The following is a 21,347-nucleotide window of genomic DNA, read 5'->3' on the forward strand; positions in this document are numbered from 1 at the left end:
AGACCTAGCTTGGCTCCCGTTTCCTTCGTGAAGCCTTCTTTCATGATGATAGCCCACAGTATTCTCTGCTTTCCACCATAAGCAGTTATTGGCTGTGCTTTTCATTTTGACTTTTTTTTTATTAACAGTATAAGGCAATCTGTGATTATTTGATTCATGTGTAATTCTTAACATCTCACACTGAAAAATATGAGAGCAGTGATACCATCTTATATGTCTGATTCATTTCCTACAGTATTAGACATAAAATTGGATTTCAATAATGCTGTTTAACTGAATCATTCTCTAACAGAGTTTCTTGGTCACAACCCCATATATGGGTTGTGAAAAATTTGGCAATCGTAAAAGGTTTCTGAATGCACAACAACCAAAAATTAATTTAAAATTGAATGTGTAATGAATCTGAGATGTTTCTGATAGTGCTTGCCCATGTTGCATTGTGTAACTTTCCTGCAACCTTGATTCTGAACACAAAGCATGCACACTTTGCGCTGTGCATTGCTGTCATGCCATGCAATGCTAACAAATGCTGCTGAAATGTGAAAAGGGGTACGAGTGGAAAAAGTTTTAAGAAGCCCTGCCTAACCAACAAAGATAATGAGTTCAATGATGATATACTGTCAATAATTTTTGTCATGCATTGTAGGCAGACTGTTGGCCTTGGTCCTGATAATGTCAGTCATACTATAGTACTTAGAATACTAAAAATAGTCTTGTAATATGTGTGTATACACATATACCTGTATATATGTATATGGGTCTATAAAAGATAATTTGGTTATTATGAACTTGACAAGTATCAAAAAACGTGATCTTTCCAAACACAAAGACAGAAAAAGACAATTATATATAAACCTGAAATTTTTATTTTGTGTAGTTTGAATTTTGAATAAGTATATGATAGTTCCAAATATAGTATAGTATATGGTATATGAATGCACCATATATATGTATATAGATATATGTATATTATAGCAGCCCTTTAAAATTTTTTTAAAAAAATAGATTTTTATTAATAACTTTTGTTTGTACATTTCCTAGATTTCCCTTTGTAACTACCCCTACCCCCACTTCATAACCATGCCATATAACATATAATTTTTTTTTTCAATTAGCAAAGCATTTAATAGGGACAAACTAGCTAGGTAAGTAACAACAGAAAATCAAATAATGGAATTATTGTACGTTCCTCTCTACAATAGAGTACAATCTCCCACAGATTTCCATAGTAGAGTGGGGGCAAGAGAATGTTTCCCAGGCATCCATTACCAGAGCACCTCTCACAGCTTTGCCTGGTGCTGTGATCTGTTGCTGAAGCTATCAGCTCTTTTTTTGTGGTGGCACAGAATTGGAAATGGTGGTGGTGGAAGGAATGGTTGAGCAAATCCTGGTATATGAAGTGATGAGGGAGATGGGTCAGAAAAATCTGGGAAGATTTATATAAACTGATGCAAGGTGAAGTGAGCAGAACCAGGAGTAAATTGCACAGTAATAGCAATATTGTAATGTGACCAGCTGTGAAAGATTTAACTACTCTGTTCAATACGGTGATCTAAGACAGTTCCAAAGGACTCATGATGAAAAATGCTATCCACCTTCCAGAGAAAGAATTGTTGAACTCTGAATGCAGATTGAAGCATATTGTTTTTCACTTTTTCTTGCTTTTGTTTATTTATTTATTTTTGCAGCATGGCTAATATAGAAATTTGTTTTGTATGACTTCATGTGTATAATGGGCATCATATTACTTGCTTTCTTAATGGGTGAGAGAAGGGCTAAGGGGAGGGAAAGTATATGGAACTCAAAGTAAAAAAAAAAATGAATGTTAAAAAAAAAGACCTGGCACGTAGGTTAGCCCAGGGAGAGGAGTGCAACCTGTAATAAAGAGTCAGGGGAGGAAAGGAGAGGCATTTATGAATGTCAAGGCACTGAGACTCTGATAGAAAAAAATAGTTGAGGAGTAAGAAATAAGGGTGGATGAAGGACTTTTTATTTTATAGAAGCATCGTGTGTATATGTTATGAAATGAGCACAAGTTCACTTGAGAACATAACTTCGTCAAAGTATCAAAATAAGTCAGAGCCTTCCAAAGCAGTGGATAATCTGAGGATAAGGGGAGCACAGCCAACCCTGAACACCCCAGCTTAAAAGGTCAGTGGGTATTCAGTTCAAGATTCATGGTAACAAGATAGTTTTGTTCCCTATGACATCTAGTCCTGGATCCTCTTGGATACTGGTAGAAAATTTCATAGGGTGTGGTGCTATAGGGGTCTGAAACCAGGTAGTGAGACAATGAAATTATCTATGAGGCCTTGAAAGGAGTGTGTGGAAGAGAAGTGAATGGTTTTTATACTGGCTAAACTATGGATAGAAGTGAGTATAGAATAGAAAGTATATCATTTTGATTTCACAAAGTTAAAATCCTTTTGCATCAATTCAATCAATGAGATAGAAGAGAAATTGAGTGGGAAAATTTATTTGCATAAAGTATTACTGATAAAAGAAAGACGTGTGTGTGTGTGTGTGTGGGGGGGGAATTGATACAAAAATAGAAGACAATAGCCATCATCAATAGTTAAGTAGTCAAAGGATATAAACAACTCCCAAAACACTTATAAACTATGAATGACCATATGAACATATTCAAAATCACTAATACATGTAGTTAGAGAAATTGAAAAAATTGCCAAAAATGACCAAAAAAAGGAATAGTTATTTTTGGAGGGGCTATGTGACGAAAGGTAATCACTCAACCCAAAAAGCATTTTTTGAATGCCTGTTCATTGCCATTTTAGTCACTATGCAAGGTGCTGGAGATAAAGATAAAAACCCAAAAAGAAGCTTACATCCTTTTGAATGAAAACAATGCACACATATAAGTAAATGTAAGATATATACAAAATAAAGAGAGAATTATTTCATAAGGAGGACACTACCAGTTGATGGAATCAGGAAAGACGTCATGTATTAGAGTTGGCGCTTGAGTTGAGCTTTGAAGGTAACTGGGACAGTTAGGTGACACAGTGGATAGAACGCAAATCCTGGAGTCAGAAGACCTCAGTTCAAATCCTGCCTCAGACACTTACTATCTGTGTGTCCCTGGACAAATTCCTTAACCCCTATTTGCCTCAGTTCCTCTTCTGTAAAATGGGGACACATTGGAGAAGAAAATAGCAAACCATTCCAGTATCTTTGCCAAGAAAACTCCATAGACAAAAATCCATGGGGTCACAAAGAGTCAGTCATTATTGAACAACCACAATAGGGATTTCATAAGGCAGAGGTGAGGAGGGAGAGCATTCCAATTGTCATTACAAAGACAGGAGATGAAGAGATACCCATGGCAAACCACAAGTGGTCTAGTTTGGCTGGCCTAAAGAATTCATGGAGGAGAAATAATGTGCAATTTGATTCTAAAAGCCATAGGGAGCTCCTGGAGCTTTTTGAGAAGGGGAGTGACGTGGTCGGGCTTGTTCCTTTGGCAGCTGTTTAGAGGAAGTATGAGAGAGAGAATAAACTTGAGACAGGTAAATCAATTAGGAGGCTATTACACTTTTCTAAGAGAGAGGTAATGAGGGTCTGAACAAGGATGGTGGTCATTTACTTAGAGAGGAGAGGATGAAATTAGTCAGAACATCCTTATTATCCATTTAGAATTATGCAAAAAAAGTGACCAAAGTGTTCCCACCCTCTCACCCAGCGATGCAGTTGATATCTGTATACTCCAAGGAGGTCAAAGGCAGAAACAAGGGTCTGTGCCAAAATATTACTAGCAGCACTTTTTGAAAAATCAAAGACCTAGAAACATAGTGAGTGCCCATTATTTGAGAAAATATCAGAAAAAATGTGATATATGAATGCAATGTAATATTATTGCTCAGAAAGAAATGACAAATATGAGGAATTCAGGGACAGGTTGGAAGATTTTGCATAACTGATTCAGAGTGAAATAAACGGAACTGAAAGAACAGTACACAAAGTGACTGTGACAGTGTAAATAAAAATATCAGTAAAAGGAAACTGAACTCTGAGCATTTAAGAGATTGATAATGATCATAGAGATAGATAATGAAACTTGTTCTCTCCTGGTAGAGTCAGTCAGTAAACATTTGTTAAGCACCTACAATACTCCAGGCATTGTGCTGAGCACTGGAATACAAAGAAAGTCAAAAGACAACCTCTGTCCTCCAGGATGTTAGGGGCAGGGAGACTGCTTGGGCATTACATTTCATACATTTTCAAAAACGGTCCTTGTAGCTGGTATTTTTACTTAGCTGTTTTTCTTATGAGATGAGTCAGTTTTCAGGGAAATGCCCAGAATTTTCCCAAAATGACTGTGATAGAAAATAAAAGAGCAATGAAATTCATTAAAAAAAAAAAAAACAGCAGGCAGGAATATAAAATGTTACTTTCTGCATAAGCACAATTTGTGTGCCATTCACAGAGAGGATGAGATTGTTTGTTGTCATGGCAACAGGAGAATGGTGAGGTGTTTACTTGGAAGTGGGTTCTATATAGGCAGTTGTTACGAGTGATGGGCGATCATTGGTGATGCAGAACTGATCTTCAGAGAAACTATCTGCTAAGCTAGTGCTGCTTCATGAATTCCACCTGAGGCTCTAGTGATGGGAATACATAAACTTTAGTTTTCTGAGAGGTCTCACATTGGTAGCAGAAGTCATACAAACTGCAGCATATAGCAGAACTATCTCTTCAGCTTTGATCTATTTATGTGAAGTCAGTCTGTAGTGAAGAAGACTTGTCTAAATGAGTAGCAGGGTAACTCTCACTTCTTTTCTTACTCAAGCTTAAATTTTCTTAAGCCACATAGACTTAGTGGAAGGGTGACAAGCACTGAATTGTGTAGCACTTCTCAATCTGGTTTTCCTTTTAAAGGATGTTTTATCTTTTATAATTTAATATCAAAGTAGATTCCGATTCTTCATGAAATTAAATAGTTTGCTACATATTTCCCAATAGCAGGCTAGTAGAAGAAGAGTATCTGAAAATGAATCATTTTTGGGGGAAATTGCTTCTGTTATCAAATAGTTCTTGATACTTACACAAATATATTTTGCCTCAATCATTGACATTTTGATTTCATTTGTTTAACCATGTTAAGCTAAGTTAGAGTGATGCTGATAGACAAACTCTGTTGGTTTGCCCTAGAGATTATCAAGTTCGGGGACAGACTATTTCTGAAAAAGCAAAGTTTATTTGATTTCTAGAATCACATAAGACTGAAAATCCTAGTGAGGATTATAAAATATGTGAATGACAAAGTATTATATGTAAATCCATAAGTTTAATGTAACTTACCAACAACTATTCAAATATTATATATTTTAAATTTCTAGGCAACATTGCATTTTGAGGCTTCAGGTGTTTGAGTGTTATTTTTTTTCAAAGAAATTGACTAATAGGAGAAGGCATAATTTTTTTCTTTCTTTGGGCTTCATTATCTTTTTTGAAAAGATAATTTCAGCAGTGCTCATTCTACATAATGCCAAACAAATTATTTGGAAAAAATGAACCAATATATTCATTAAGAACCAATGTATTCAGTAAGAAATGTGTTTCTTAACAGGGGAATTGTGTTAGGAAATGTTTCACCAAAACCTATTATTTCAAGTCAATATATTCCACTGTCTAGGGGTGGAGGGTGAGGTGTTCAGTGAATCACCAATCTTAAGGACTTAAAAGAATTTAATCTCTTTAGAGAGGCAGCATGGTATGGTGGAGAGTACCAGATTTAGAATCGGAAGACCTCAGTTCAAATCCTGACTTGGCTATTTGCTATTTGTGTGACCTTGAACAAGTTATAAATAGCCTCTCTTGGTCTCAGTTTTCTCATCTTACAATGAAAAGGTTGATCTATTCAGGTGATGTCTAAGATGTCATCCAGCTTTAAATTCAATAATTCTTATTTCTGTAGGACTATCTTACAAGGTGGAAGTTTTTTTTTTAATCAGGGGCATATTCTTAGGATTGGTGCCAGCTAATTTATACACCTTATGCAAATGGTGATTCCATTAACTCTCAGGAACAGGAGTCAATATTGGAATGGCATTCTATATTCTAATGGTATTCTATACTTAAGATTCATAGATGAGACTTTGTCAGATACTCGAGGGAAACCTCCTCTTCCTGTTCCAAGCAAGAGCACCTCCTTCTCTAGGGTGTGGCACGGTCGGAAGGGAATATGTCAAATTCCCCTCCAATGACATGGTGATGAACTATGTGGAAGGGAGCAAGCATACAGTTTTGACCTCTGGCTTAGAGTTTGGAGAATCTGATGGAATTAGTTTAGGCAAGTCATAAAAAAAAATTGAACTTTTCCCAAATGTCTTGTCTAATTCTGCTTTGTTCGCAATCTAAATTGTTTATGTAGTGAGACTGTGTAAGAACAGGTTAGATAAATATTAGTGCATCAAAATTATCAGAGCACTAGTAGTAAGGAGTTGGACTAACTGGCCCTGAAGAAACAGCCAGCCCTGTTTTCTATTATCAACAAAAGAAAGAAAAATGCTATGTCTTGATGAGACAAGTCCCTTCCTAGTTTTTTTTGACTCTGTTGATTTTATATTTTTTGAATGTCAACAACCTGCCAAATATTTTAAGACAAAGAAAGTCACAGTTCCTTCCTGTGGGGGCTTGCGTGTGAAGGAGATGAGGCAGTCAAATGTTTCTCTTTCTCTATTTTTATGTCTTAGAATGAAGCTGCAAAAAGATGATTATGAAATCTGTTGCTTAAAGGTGAATGCCCTTTTCACCAAGCCATAGAATTTAGGAAGGCTTCCCGGAAATGAAGAAATTTAGAGAGAATTTTCAGTAAAGGGAGAAAGCTTTGATGGGCAGGAATTAGGAAGACATTCCAGGCATTATTGACAATATAAAAGAGGCCAGAGGGATTCCATCCCAGTGTACTTCAAAGAATGGGTGAGAAAAGATGAGAGAAGATAATTTTAAGGAGAAGAGATTTGGCCAGATTTGCCAGACATTCATAGCGATCAGTGGCAAGCCATTGATTAATCAATTTTTTTTTTATTCTAAGCCTTTAAAAAGTGGACACATGCCAATAATGCAAGACATTCATTTGTGGCTTCATCCCTAATGAATTAACTCTTACACATTTCCTCTTTCAGGTTAAAATAACTGTCTGAGGAATGAATATTGCATCAGGGATTCAGTCTATCAACATGTGGGAAACAGTAATTAGACTGGAAGGCCAAAGATGAAAAAAGCAGCTGTAGTCTCCTGGGGGGAGCTGGAGTATACCCACTGGTCCCCTTGTGCATTTCCACTATAGGCTGTGATTTCATTGCCTCTCTCCTTATTATCATTAGGCCTATGTCCTCTTTCTCCTGCATTGGAAACATCTACTTTTTTGATCTGGCTGACCTTGTTAGTTGTCTTAGGGTAAGCAAATGACAATTCCTGGAGAAACCAGTTCCTGTACTCATTAGCAACATTCCCCTCTACCCTCCCTGCCCTTCCACCCAAACACAGGGTCAGCCCCACTGGCGTACAGAGGGTGTCCCAAAAGTCATGGTGCAGTTTTAAGCTTTTAAAAGATTTAGGGAGATTTAGTTTTAAGCTATTAAAACTTCTTTATGGTGCATCAAAGGGCCAGAAATCCTACACTCCTTGTGAGAAATGAGGAAACTGAAACCAAAAAGTGAAATGATTTGACCAAGTTCACTGAACTGAACTTGGAACTTCAGGTCTCCTAATTTTTAAATCTGGAGCTTGTTTTCCTGTTCCTTTCCTTCAAAATGTCTTTTCTATGCTCCCTGAAACTCTACCAAATTAAAACAGTGGTGGAGATCCCCAGCTTGACTTGATTTTTGTCTGGCCTTTGGAATAATATTGCCATGGTAACTATTGCTACCCTCCCAGAGAATCATTTTTGCCCTATTCAGCAATGCAGTTATCCCAGTCAGAGTAGAGTCTCTAAAGGTTTGAAGGTTGGAACAGGTGAAGAGCTGTGAGCAATGGATAGATTGCTGTTTAGCATTTATAAGGGTATCAGTCATCAGTAGATTTCAAATGAGAGTATTCTAGACCTTCCCTAGCCAAAACATTGACTGTGTCCTTTGAGTAATACCTCAGAGCATGTTTGTACCCCTTTTTCTATCTCTTTTTTCTTTCTCTTTTCCTCTTCCTTTTTTTCTGCCCTTCTGATTTTCTGATTTAAATTTTCTGATCTTAACTTTTCTTGCCAATCTCTCTCTTTCCTCTCCAATTCATTAACTGGATATAATATAGAACTGAAGTATGTATTTTATTATTGGCTGATTTTATTGAATAATGTTTTATATCCGTTGCTCTTAATTAAAAAAAAAGTAAGTCAAAGCTTTTGTAGTTTTCGTTTTTGTTTTTGTTTTTTTTTGGTTAGGCAGTGGGGTTAAGTGACTTGCCCAGGGTCACACAGCTAGTACATGTTATGCATCTGAGGCCAGATTTAAACTCAAGTCCTCCTGAATCCAGGGCCAGTGTTCTATCCACTGTTCCACCTAGCTGCCCCAGCTTTTGTATTTTTCAATCTGATCTATACCAAATTACTTTTTGGAGGAAGTCTTATGTTGATTTTTTTTTTCCTCTGAAGATTAATGGTCTTTCATAGAAAAAGTTCTCTACCACAAAATAAAAGATTCATTCTTGTGGTTTTACTATATCTTCTTTTAAAATACAGATATTCCTAAAGAGGACTAGCATACTAAATAAGCAATCAGTCAGTCATAGATTAATGAAGCTTAATTCAATCTGTTATTTTCTTTCTAATACCTAGCAGAGGTCACATCCTGAGGAAATGGGAGTTTTCCTTAAGAGTATTAGGGATAGGAGAGAAATAAAGGGTTAATCTGGAGCATGAGGCACTGATTGGATAGGATTGAATGAACTAAAGAGTCCAAGGATTTTGGGCATTGTGAGTGTACTTGGTCCTTGGGAGGCAAGTAGTATGGGCTCTAAGAAGTAGCAGAGGGACATTGAAGACAAATGTCCAATTTCACAATTTTGCCCCCTTGTTGGCCTGGGCAGGAAACGGTAATTGCTTCTTGCTTGCCTGGCAAGGTCAACAGTACGTTTATATATTCTTCTTTTGACCAGAATAGCCTAACAAAAGACCCCATCTGTATTTCAAGAGTAAAATAAAATAAGCTTAAGGTTATTTATCGTTAGGTTAAGTGTACTTTCAAGAATTTCCTTTGTATCATTGTGTGAACTTTAACAGGGCGAGTGCCATTAAATATTTCCTCTGTTTTCCTCTCTTCCAGGAGGAATGCAAGCAAATCTTGGCCCGTCAAAAGCTGAGCTCCCAATCAGACTCCCATGATGATGAGATTTCTCCTCCTCCTCCAAATCCTGTCGTGAAGGCGCGTTGCAGACGAGGTGGTGTGAGTGCTGAAGTGTACACCGAAGAAGATGCCGTCTCCTACGTGAGAAAGGTGATTTACTGAGAGTCAGTTTGTCCTAGAGCCTATGAGTGGAAACTTTAGCAAGTCATATTTCTGGTGGAAAACATGAGGAGGACATTGGAAGCACCAAACCATTTTATCCAATATATTAGACTATCTTAGGGAATTGGTGAAATGCCACTAACTCTTGTTCCCCTTCTGTTCCTGCTAGGCTCATATCTCCTGAAATATTTTGAATGAAAGAAGAATGAATAATTATATAATAATACCTTAGCAATATAATAAATACCCATGCAAAATGTTTTCACATCTATAATTTCATTTGCTCCTCTCCACAATCTTTTCAGACTGCCATTATTATCCTTCTTTGACAGAAGATGAAACTGCAGCCCAGGGAGGGCTGCTTTAGGCCCCATGTTTGGGGAGGTGAATTGTGGTCTACTAGATAGATATCCAGCCTTGAAAATGAGAAGACTAGGAGTCAATTTCCCCAGGATTCAGAGAAGGCCATACATAACTGAGGAAAAAACACTGGTTATATCACATATCTTGTGGTTACTACATACAGTCTACAACAGAAAAAATTCAGTGTTGAATGAATGATATCTGTTTCACTGAAGTGTGGGGAAAGGCAGCTATCCAGAGTAAAATGCACAGACATATGCAGGGATATATGGTCGCACTGGGGACACGTAAAAATACACATATACATATATTAATAATTAAGTAATGCATGTATTAATAAATTAATTAATAAATGCATATGTTTTAATGCCATGAAATCCTACTTATTTTTACCCATTGGTGGTTTTTTAAAAATATTGATTTATTTACTTTTAGTTTTCAACATTCACTTTAAAAAGATTTTGCATTTTTAATTTTCCCTCTTCTTTCCCTTTTCCCTCCCCAAGACAGCATGCAATATGATATAGGCTACACATGTACAATCATATTAAATATATTTCCACTCATTGCATTGCTGAGAAGAGCTAAATCTATCAAAGTTGGTCATTGTACAATGTTGTTGTTCCTGTGTACAGTGTTCTGGTTCTGATTCTTTACTCAGCATCAGATCCCTGGAAGTTTTTCCAGGTTTCCCTGAAGTCCACCTGCTCATCATTTCTTTTCTTTTTTTTATTAATTTATTTTGATTTGTCAAAATGATCTTTAATGATCTTTATTTTTTTTTAAAATTGCTTATTTATTTTTAACATTCTTTTTAAAAAATTTTGTGTTCCAAATTCTTTCCCTCCCTTTCCTCCTTCACTCATTGCTCATTGCCTGTTTATTTGTGATAAAAATAAGTTTCATTTATTACAGTGAAAGCCCAAAGCCTCCTGTGGACAGTAACACATTGATGGGAGGAATGGAGGTAATTTTCTAACAGTGCCTGGGGTATAAAAAATACTTATTTTGCATTTTCTTCAGAAGAATAATGTGTCAGTTTATGGTGAAACCTCAAATGAAAATTGCCATAAAGTACGAAGAGGATTACTACCTAGTGGTGTCTACTGATGGAAGAAATAATACTAGACTGACAGAGTCAGGTGGGAATCATCCATTAGAGAGAAATGAAGATTTAATTATTTTTTTGGAGGGAGAAAAATTCTTGCTCGATGTTCCTTGCTCTAAAACTACAGGAATCACTTCCTTGTAGCATGAACCTGTTACTCTCTTTTCTACTTAGTGACTTTTAGTGTTCACCATGTGTATTGAACCATGGTGAGCCATACTTTCTTTTAAGGAAGAGTGATTATCTTTGCTTCTCTTCTTCTAGGTGATCCCAAAAGACTACAAAACAATGACTGCCTTGGCAAAGGCCATCTCTAAGAATGTGCTCTTCGCTCACCTTGATGACAATGAGAGGAGGTATGACTTAATTCTTTGACTATCCCAGTGGTTGAGGTAGGCCTATAAGTACTTTTCCTCAAATACAAATCCTTAAAACAAACAAAACCAAACCAAAAAGCAACCAACCTGGGAACATAGGATTTCAGTCAATCAATCAATATTTATTAAGTGCTTACTCTGTGCCACACACTGTACTGAGCACTGGGGATACAAAAAGAGGCAAAAGACAGTTCCTGCCCTCAAGGAGCTTGCAATCTGAGAAATATATGCACAAGAAGCTTTATACAGATTAAATAAGAAATAATTAGCAGAGGGAAGGCACTAGAATTAAGAGGGGTTGGGGAAGGTGTTCTGTTTTTCCAACTTTGAAACCATGGGTACCTGCCCACACCCAAAGAATGCCATTAATTTCTTACGTCTGTAAGCTGTTCACTCCCTTTTCCCTCCATCTTCACCCACTCATGATGCAGGTTTTCATTTTAAGGATAAGAGTATCATTGTTCCCTGAGAATGCTAGATTCACAGGGCTTACAAAGAAATAAATGTATGTCAGACATGCCTTGCTGTTTAAACACAGTTGTACCTTGCTTTAGAAAGTTATAGTTTCTGAAAAATCGTTCCGATGTCAAATGTGTACATGTCTAATCATATTTTTAAATGTACCAGCAGAACTTTCCCTTAAAATAAACTATGTTAGACCTTTTTATAAGGCACACAATTACCTTCTCATTTTCTATTACAAAAAAACCAACCCTGGGCAAATTCACTCTTACCTCTTTGGTCCCCAGTTTCTTCATTTGTAAAACAAAGGGATTGGTCGCCGAAGAGCTATCTTAAAAAAAATAACCAAATTTTGTTGATGCTTTGGTTTCTATATCACAACCATTTCTGGAAATACTCACAATTGCCTGGTATGGTGGCCCACACCTGTAGTCTTTGCTACTGGAGAAAGTACGGCTGGTAGAATGAGTGAGTTCAGGAATTCCCAGCCTCAGTAGAACTAAAGGGTTTCCAAATTAAGTCTGACATTAATAGGATAATTTTCCTGGGAGCTGAGGGCAACTAAGCTGCCCATGAAGGGCCAAACCAGCCCAACTTGGAAAAAAAAAGTTAACATTTATATAGCACTTATTATGTGCCAGGTACTTTACTAACTGCTTTACAATTATTATCTCATTTGATCCTCACAGCAACTCTGAGAGGTAGGTGATATTATTTTCCCCATTTTACAGATGAAGAAAATGAGAAAAAAAAGCAGTTAAGTGACTTGCCTAGGGTCACATAGCTAGTTAGTGTCTGAGGTCAAATCTGAACTCATGTCTTTTAACTCCAGACCCAGTGCTCTATCTATCATGCCACCTACCTGTAATGTAGTTGAAGTTCCTCTGTCAATTCAGAGGATATCTAGTTCAACTCTCTTTACAAATGAAAGAATTGAGACCTGAGAATGTTGTCACTACCCCAAGTCCACAGAGATGATAAAAATCAGAGACTGAATTTGAACTCAGGTCCAGATCCTAGCACAGAGGTGTCAAATGTGGGACCTGCAGGACAGTACTTACCAGTAGGGCCAACCAAGTTGAATGTAATTGGGAAATGTTTAACAAAATCAAAATACAATACAACATTAAAAAAAGCTTCTGTGCTTACCGTGGGTAAGGAACCTATGGCCTTGGGATTTGTTCTGTGAAGTTTGGATTCAGTCAAAGGGCTGCACTTGAAGACTTAGAGGGCCACATGTGGCCTTGAGACCTCAGGTCCCCCACCCTTGGTAATCATTATTGGGATCCATTGAAATTCTAGCCTGAGAAAGATAAGGAGGCCCAATCTAAAAAAAAAAAATCCACAGTCTCTCTATCTTCAGATTGAAGCCTCCTGGGTAAGAAAGTTATATAAAAACACCCCATACAGTGACTATCCCTGACATCAATATGTAACATCCCTTCTTAATAGTCTCAGTCGTCTGTGCTATGAAGAATGAGGCATGTTTCCTTATATCTGCTTCTTTTTATCCAGATGTTCATATATTGGGTTGTTTTGAAGGTAGGTATGCTAGTAGTGACTTGTGATATAAAACCTTTGATGAAAGGTTTATTGATGCCTTTTGAATTGACACCATATGTTTCACAATATATATTCCCTCTTCTCTGTACACCCCCACCCACCCTCACTCCTACCCCACCAACACACACGTTGAGCCCTTCCTGGTAATAAAGAAAAATTGTTCAGCAAAACCAACTGACATTAGAGGCAGCCTGGCCTAGTGAGCTGGTCTCTGAACTACATGAGTTCAATTCCTGTCTATGAAGTCTATCCACTGTGTGACCTTGGGAAAGTCACTGAATTTCTGTGTCCCAGCTTTTTAAGATAATACTATGTAGAACAGTTACTGATTTGCAACTGTTTGGGGAAGCATCTGCCCTGGGAGCTTCCTAGACCTGTGTTTCTCAAAATTTTGTTTGGGGACACTTGGGGGGTTCCCTTTCAAGGAGGTCTGTGAAGTCAAAACTATTTTTAGTAACAACACTAAGATGTTTTAATTTCTAATTCAGTAAACACTGATAGATATCACCCACATACACAAAAACTCTTTGGTCAGCCCTCAATAATTTTTAGGATTGTGAAAGGAGTCCTGAGACCAAAAAGTTTGAGAACTATTGCCCTGGATTGAGAAATCTCAAGTCTAGGAAAAAAAATTTTTTTAAAAGAATAACAAAAAGTAAATATCTGACACTATGACTAGTCAACAGCGTGAACAATATCTTGTACCTGCTCCCCTCTTCTCTATCAAGAGAAGAGAGACACTTGTTTGATCATCTCTTCTCTGGGACTGAGATTGGTCAATGTAATTAATCAGAGTTGAGTTGCCATTTAGTGTTTTTGTTTATATTCTTGTGATCATTGTGTATATTATTCTGCCCTTCTGACTTCACTCTGCATCAGTTCATAGAAATCTTCCCATGTTATTCTAATTTCCTCATATTCATTACTTTTTACAGTGCGTAGTATTCCACTATATGCATATATTTCATTATTTAGCCATTTCCCCAATTGATGCACACCCATTTTATTATATGTAGTCTTTAAATGTAAGATACCAATTCCTCCCTGCCTCCTAGCCTCCTGAAGCAAAATGTTCTTCAAATACAGAACCCAGCAAAAAGTTGTAATACCCATGTTGGCATCAAAAGAGTCACACTTCAGCAGACAATACACAATGTGACAAAAAGCCAAACTTTCTACATTTTTGGTATTTTTTTTTCTAGAAAAAAGAGACTATAAAAAGGGAGACATCTGCAGCTCATTACAAAAAGGTAGAAAATGTGTATTTTCCCAAAGATTATTTAAAGAGGGAAAAACTGAATTTCCATTTCCAGTCACTTGTAAGTGTTGCAATTATAATTAGAGCCAAACAGCAGCAGAGGCTTTGTTTACAAATGCTATAGGGCTGCCTGATTTGACTGCTTCCATCAAATGACCAGTTAAATTATCTTCACTCCTCCATTCTGTCCCTTATTCAACTTGAACAGCTGCTTGATGTGGAATCAATCAGTTATTTTAGAACCATGCAGACATATATCCCCATTGTCAAGTCAGGCTATCTAGTGCCAATGCTTCTTTTAATATGTAGCACCTAATGTTGAGTCATAATTTTTTTGGTTATTTATTTTAATGTGTAGCATGTCATTATCAGTAATACTTGTGGATGGTTATAATGGGAAAGACACTTGTGTACCCAGCTTCTAGCAAAAAGAAATATGACTTGTCCTTAGGCAGCTTATAATCTAATTGTGAAGTTATAGGAAAATAAATTAACATGTCATGTGCCAAATGAAAGGGTAAAGACAATTAGTGCTATAGAAGTTCAAAGGGAGGAGAGACCCTTGTATACTAAGGTGTTCAAGAAAAGCATCCTATAGGAGACAGAATTTCAGCTAGACCTTGAAGGATGAGTAGGATTTCTCGGTAAGTGGATGGCAAATCATCTTGACCTCTGGGTAGGAGATAAAAGTAAACACATAATATGTAAATTCTGAACTCAGAGACCCTATCACTCCCATCTCCCTCCCCAAAACCAAACCAAACCAAACCCTGGAACAGAGAGGTGGACTGGGAGGTAGGAAGACTTGTCTTTGCAACTTATTGGCTCAAGTCCTTTCATCTTTCTGAGCCTCAGTTTCCTCCTCTGTAAAATGAGGAGGTTGGATTCAGAGACCTCTGAGGTCCTTTCTAGCTCTCAATCTATGGTCCTATGTGCCTGATTGTATTTTTTTAAAATGTTTTTATTGATGCCTTTTGTTTTTTAGTTTTTCGCTGTGTCCCTCTCCCTCCCTGCTCCTGGAGAAACATCCCATATAACAAATATTATTTTTAAGACAAAAAAAAGGAGGGAAAAATCAGCGTAACTAATCAATAAATTGAAAAAGTCTAAAAATATGTGCAGCATGCAACACCACTTCTTTGCAATTTTTCCAATATTCACTTTTGATTTTTCTTTGTGTGTGTGGTACCTGATTGTATTTTTTTTTAAATACAGAAGAATCTTGCTTAAGAGGACTTAAGAGAAATTAGGCAAAAACAAATAAGCAAACAAAAAACTCTCTGAAGATCATATTTGATTAAACACATTCCACACATCCGTTGCCACATCTTGTTTCTACCTTCAGAGCATCTCTTTTATGTGACCCACATAACCTTAACTTAAGCAAAATTAAAAAAATCATATTATGGGAATTGTGAGTAAGAAAAGCAGGGAGAAGATTGTTCCTCCAATTTGATTAAGTCATCTTTGTATTTATTGAACCAGAAAGTGTCCCATTGATTCCTCTCCGATACTGGTTTTTTTTATTTTTTTTTTATTTTAGTGAGGCAATCGGGGTTAAGTGACTTGCCCAAGGTCACACAGCTAGTACGTGTCAAGTGTTGGGTCTGAGGCTGGATTTGAACTCAGGTCCTCCTGAGTTCAGGACCAGGGCTCTATCCACTGCACCACCTAGCTGCCCATGGTACTGGTTTCTTGAAGTCAATCATAAATTGGGCTGCTGAGAAACATAATCAACTACTTAGTGAAATTTCGGCTGAGTTTGGACATCATAGAAGAAATATGTTTAGTAGATGTCTGTCGCTTGAGTGGTCCCTGTTTAAAAGATTTTCATCCCTTTCACTAGGCTAAGTAGATCAACTGAAAGGTTTTTGTAATAATGTCTGTGTAATTTGACATTTATTTCGTGTTTCCAGTATTTCAGAGATAGTAAGTGAGCCAGTGCTAGGCATTAGGAAACCTGCGTTATGGTCCAGCTGGACATCTCAATTTCTGTGTGACCTTGGGCAAGTTCATTTCACCTTTCTTGGGCCTCAGTTTCCTCTTCTGTAAAATGAAGAGGTCCCTTCCTACTCTAAAATTCTGTGATTCTATTACTCCAACTTGGAGAGAAAGTTTTATTTTTCCTATAAATACAACTGATTAATCAGAAAATGCCATCTTCTTCAGAGTTCTAGGATGACCATTTTCAAAGAGATGGGTTGATGTCTTTCATATCTGCAGCCAGGGCTGTTTTGCACTGGACACTTTTAAGTGTCATGTTTTGGTGCCTCATACTGTGAATCCTGACTTTGAGAGGGGAGGAGGGGATTTTCTGTAGCAAAGCCCCTAACCTACATGTCTCTCTCCCATGCTTTGATTGTTGGCCTTGATTTGTCTTGGAGAGTCAGGTTGATGATAAGGAGAGGAAGCAGATGGTCGTGTTAAAAATTCCTATTTTCATGGCTGATTTGGAAAGAAAAAAAAATCTTCACAGAGAGGCTGTGTGTGTGAATCAGGTTCTTTTGTTTTGCTAGCAGGAAAACTCATTTTCTACATTTATTTCAACACTAAAGGGCCCACATTCCTGGCCCAGGGCCTCTAAAGAAGCAACTTGATGATGTGGGAGAAGCTGCTTGAACAGGAGGAGACAGGGAAGGCATCTTCTCTTAACCTTTCACATGCGGGCTCCCCAATGCATTACACAAATATTTTGCTTTTTTTCCTGATTTACTAGAAGCTGGGTTTAACAGCTTTGTGTCTGTTCATCTGTGGTTTGGCTAGTTCAGAGGAACCCTTTCCAAGTTTGCTGAGTGTCTGGCACATTCACCATTTGCTATGCTGGAATATATCCTTTAAATTCTCTCTACTCTTAAAAAAATGAAATAAATTGAAAGGAGCACATTTGTGGAAAAAGCACACCCTTTGACCTAATGATCTCTTTTAAGTATAGGTTTAAAATAAGTCAACTTGCCATTAACAGCTGAGTGGTTTTGCTTTCATCAATAATAATAGTGCCTCTTTTTTAAAGGGTATTTAAGGGTATTTTTAAAGCATATTTTAAAAGTATGTTTTAGGGCAAGGGTGCCCAGAGGTGGAAAATAGAAAAGTTGGGTATAGATAGTACTTCAGAAAAGGGCAATAACTATACTTAATCTTCTTTAGTTAAAATAAGATGATATCAAATAGTTCTTGTAGAAGTGCCTCTAAGTTCTGTTTATTGACTGTTTGTTGCTACACACTTATGCAGTATGAGCCACCCTTTAAAAATAGCTGTTAAACATGAATTAGTGACAGTGACTTTGGTGACGAAGACTTGGGCTTCTTTTCTCAAATAATAATAGCCAAAACATTATCTTCCTCTCTTTATGTCATCCATTGGTACATTTCCAAGCACCAAGAACAATGCATTGATTCTACTTTTCTTCAAGATGTTATTTGATTTAAGCTCCATTTGGTGAAAGTTTCTAAATTATTTTGATGTAAGCCCACAGATGAACACTGAGTCCTATGATTTTTGGTGATTATATATAAATATATTTTAAATTTTAACATAGTATTGTAGCATAATAGTACTATGTATAATTGAGTATGTAATATAGGATATAACTCAGTATAGAGCATAGTATGCAGTATAATGTAATATATAACATAGCATAGTATATTATAGAATTATAAAGTACAGTATATAGTTTAGTATGTTATACAGTAAAATATATAGTATAATATGTAATTTAGTATAATATATAATATATTATAAAATATTAGATAGTATAGTATTATATATTATTCACTATAGTACATAGTATAGCATGTAACATAATTCATAGTGTAATACTATTTATATTTTATCATAATACATAGTGTAGTATAATATATAGTATGGTATTTATTATAATAGCATAATATATAGTACAGCAAAGTATAGTATACAGCATAGTGTGTAGTATGTAGTATAGCATATTATATAGTTCAGCAAAATAGAGTATATAGTATATAATATATTTATTTCTAGTCTAGTCTAGTAGTTTAAAGTAGGGTTATAATGTGCAAACACAAATAACTGAAATATAAAATATTTAAATGTTTCAATGTACTATGTAGTATACTACATAGATGATTGTATATTTAGCATGTGTTTAACACCCTGAAAGCATTCCATGGTTAATTATTAATTAGTGGACACAGGATCTCGGGGAGGTGGCTAGGAATTTTTCTTAATTGGTTGGAGGACAGATTTAGAATATAATCCTATGTCTTTAAGTTCTTGCTTATCTATTTTTATTTTCTGGAGGCATGCTATGCCTTTAATAGTTCTTCTGCTAGGAACCAAAGTCTGTAGGTAAGATTGTTTAGGTGTGTGATCTCAGAACACTGAGGCATCGGAGGGGACACAGCAGACCAGAGAAAGAATGAAAGAATTTCTGTGGATTAAGAGCCGGAAAGAAAATGAGACTATTTACAGTTCTAGGAACTGAATTAGAAAATAGCTCAAGGGGACCACAGTTCACTGTCCTAGCTTCTACTCTTTTCTACGTTCTAACAATGTTTCCTTTGTGTGTGAAACCAGTGACACCTGGGTAAACCTGGAATAAACCTAGAATTTTTTTTTTCTGGATTAGGGAGATCATGAGCATGGCAGAGAGAAATGAGTATTTGATTTAGAGCCAGAAGGCCAAATTTTAGCCCTACTAATTAATTATCTGTGGGACTCTGAGCAAAATAGCTCACTTGTCTAGACCCGAGTTTCCTCATCTGTACATTAAGCAAATTGGACCAGATGATCTCTAAAAGATTCCTTTCCAGCTCTAGATCTGACGACCCTTGATGACTGTGTCATATTTGTTGGCAAGGTGACACTTGAGAATTCCAAAAAGTTAAAGTGATGCAAAAGTGGAATGGTATGCCCCTCACTGGAAATGGGGAAAGAAAATAAGCATTTTTATAGCACCAAGAACTTTATGTGCCAGGAACTTTACAAATCTTGTCTCATTTGATAACAATCTGCAAAGTAGGTACTTGTTAGGATCCCCATTTTAGAGCTGAGGAAACTGAGGCAGAGGTTGTGACTTGCCTGATGTCATGCAACTAGTAAGTATTAAGAGACCAGATCTGAACTCAGATCTTCTTGACCCAACAAGGCCCAACACTCTTATCCACTGCACCACCTAGCTGCCTCATTGGAGAATTTCAAGAGGAAGCTGATGGCAGTTTGTTCAGTGTGTCATAGTGAAGATTCCTTTTTTGGGTATGGGTTGGAATATGGACGCTGAGAATCCCTTTAAAATCTAAAATTCTATAATTTTATGAATTTGCTTGTGATCTTAGGAAACTGAAAGAAGACAGCAGTGGTTCTTTTTTTTGTGTGGATATGAAAAAGAGAGAGAGAATATGATTGTGTAAGAATGGGATAGAAGGGTTTTGCCTCTTGGCTCTTTTTGATGGGGACTTTCTTTTTATGTGTACAAGGGATTCAATTCAATTCAACACATGTTGGCATCATTGTAGTTTGTGCTTGTGACACCGTGTTGAATGTTCTGGGTAGTGCCTGGGTATCAGAATGGCCTTCCTCAGCCGGCACCTTTTAAAAATGGACACAGATAAGGCTTGAAAAGCAACCCAAAGTGCTAATGCATCTCTATAAATAGTCTTTTATTAGAAGACACCTAGACTTGCCATCCTAGTGGCACTGTAGCTCTGGGACAGATAGTTATGAAATGAACCCTGCTCTTCCTTTTTAAATTGGACAATGTGTATGGGAATAATGTCTCCAGTTTCCCTTCTGCTACTCTTTATTGGATAGGCAGGTTATTTCATGCAAAAGTAAATTTTGCATTTCTTTCCATTATGAAGGAAGTCAACAAGCATTATTCAGAGAATCCATGGGTTTTATAGACTACCAAATGGATCCATTACATACATATATATATATACACACACATACATACATACATATATATGTATACATATATGTGTGTGTGTGTATATCTCTGTCTCTCTCTGTCTCTGTCTCTGTCTCTCTCTCTCTCTCTATATATATAAAGGTTAATGATCCCTTGTATAGTGGAATGAACACTGGATCAGGAAGTCAAGGGATAATCAGTTTTGTCTACAATGAGTTGTGTTACTTTGTGTAAGTCATTCTCACCCCTCATCCCCACCACTCCAGTTCTCATTTCCTCTTCCCGTAAACAAGGCTATTAGATTAGACAATCTCTAAATGTGCCATCTATGGTCTCTGGACCTTTAGGGGGTTCGTGGACTCCAGGTTCAGAATCCCTGTGCAATAGGCCATCTTACCTCTTGCGTTCACCAGATCATCACTTTAAAGTCCCTCACATTCTTTTTTTTCAATATGACCTGTGACTAAACATAAAATCTAGAAAAAAAACGTCCTGTTTGCCCACCAGCACCGACATCCAGCTACTTAAATTAGGTAGTGAGATTTACAGACGCCACTGTACCTTATGTTTGAAATGGTTTTTGAAAATGGTCCCCACTTTGTGCCCTGGAGACTGGCAAAACGGCCACGATTCTGCTGATCCATGATGAGCCCAGTCCCAGGGATGACAATTATACTATTTGTATGTGAGTGACGGCCGATTTATTCCCCAGATAGTGGTAAGGAGATGATAGTAATGCCAAGCACGTCTATCTGGGGACATGTGAGCATTTTCTCTTGATCTTTAGGAAGCTTGAAAGATTGGATAATTAAGATTCAATCATATGCATATGTTTATATATGGAAGCAAATATTCTTGCAGCCCTTCAGTAGG

At 36.9% G+C, this 21,347-nt stretch overlaps 1 protein-coding gene across 2 annotated transcripts in view; it reads left to right on the forward strand.

Moving 5' to 3' along the window:
* Positions 1-21,347, forward strand: part of LOC114052260 (cAMP-dependent protein kinase type I-beta regulatory subunit) — a 247,615-nt gene that overhangs the window by 32,323 nt on the left and 193,945 nt on the right. For both annotated transcript variants that reach the window (XM_027874785.1, XM_027874786.1), the window contains 2 exons: positions 9,279-9,449; positions 11,197-11,288. In XM_027874785.1, the coding sequence (XP_027730586.1) occupies positions 9,279-9,449; positions 11,197-11,288 (263 nt within the window). The remainder of the gene's footprint in view (positions 1-9,278; positions 9,450-11,196; positions 11,289-21,347) is intronic.

This window comes from Vombatus ursinus, unplaced genomic scaffold (assembly GCF_900497805.2).
Source record: "Vombatus ursinus unplaced genomic scaffold, bare-nosed wombat genome assembly UNPS02014807.1, whole genome shotgun sequence".
Taxonomy (NCBI): domain Eukaryota; kingdom Metazoa; phylum Chordata; class Mammalia; order Diprotodontia; family Vombatidae; genus Vombatus; species Vombatus ursinus.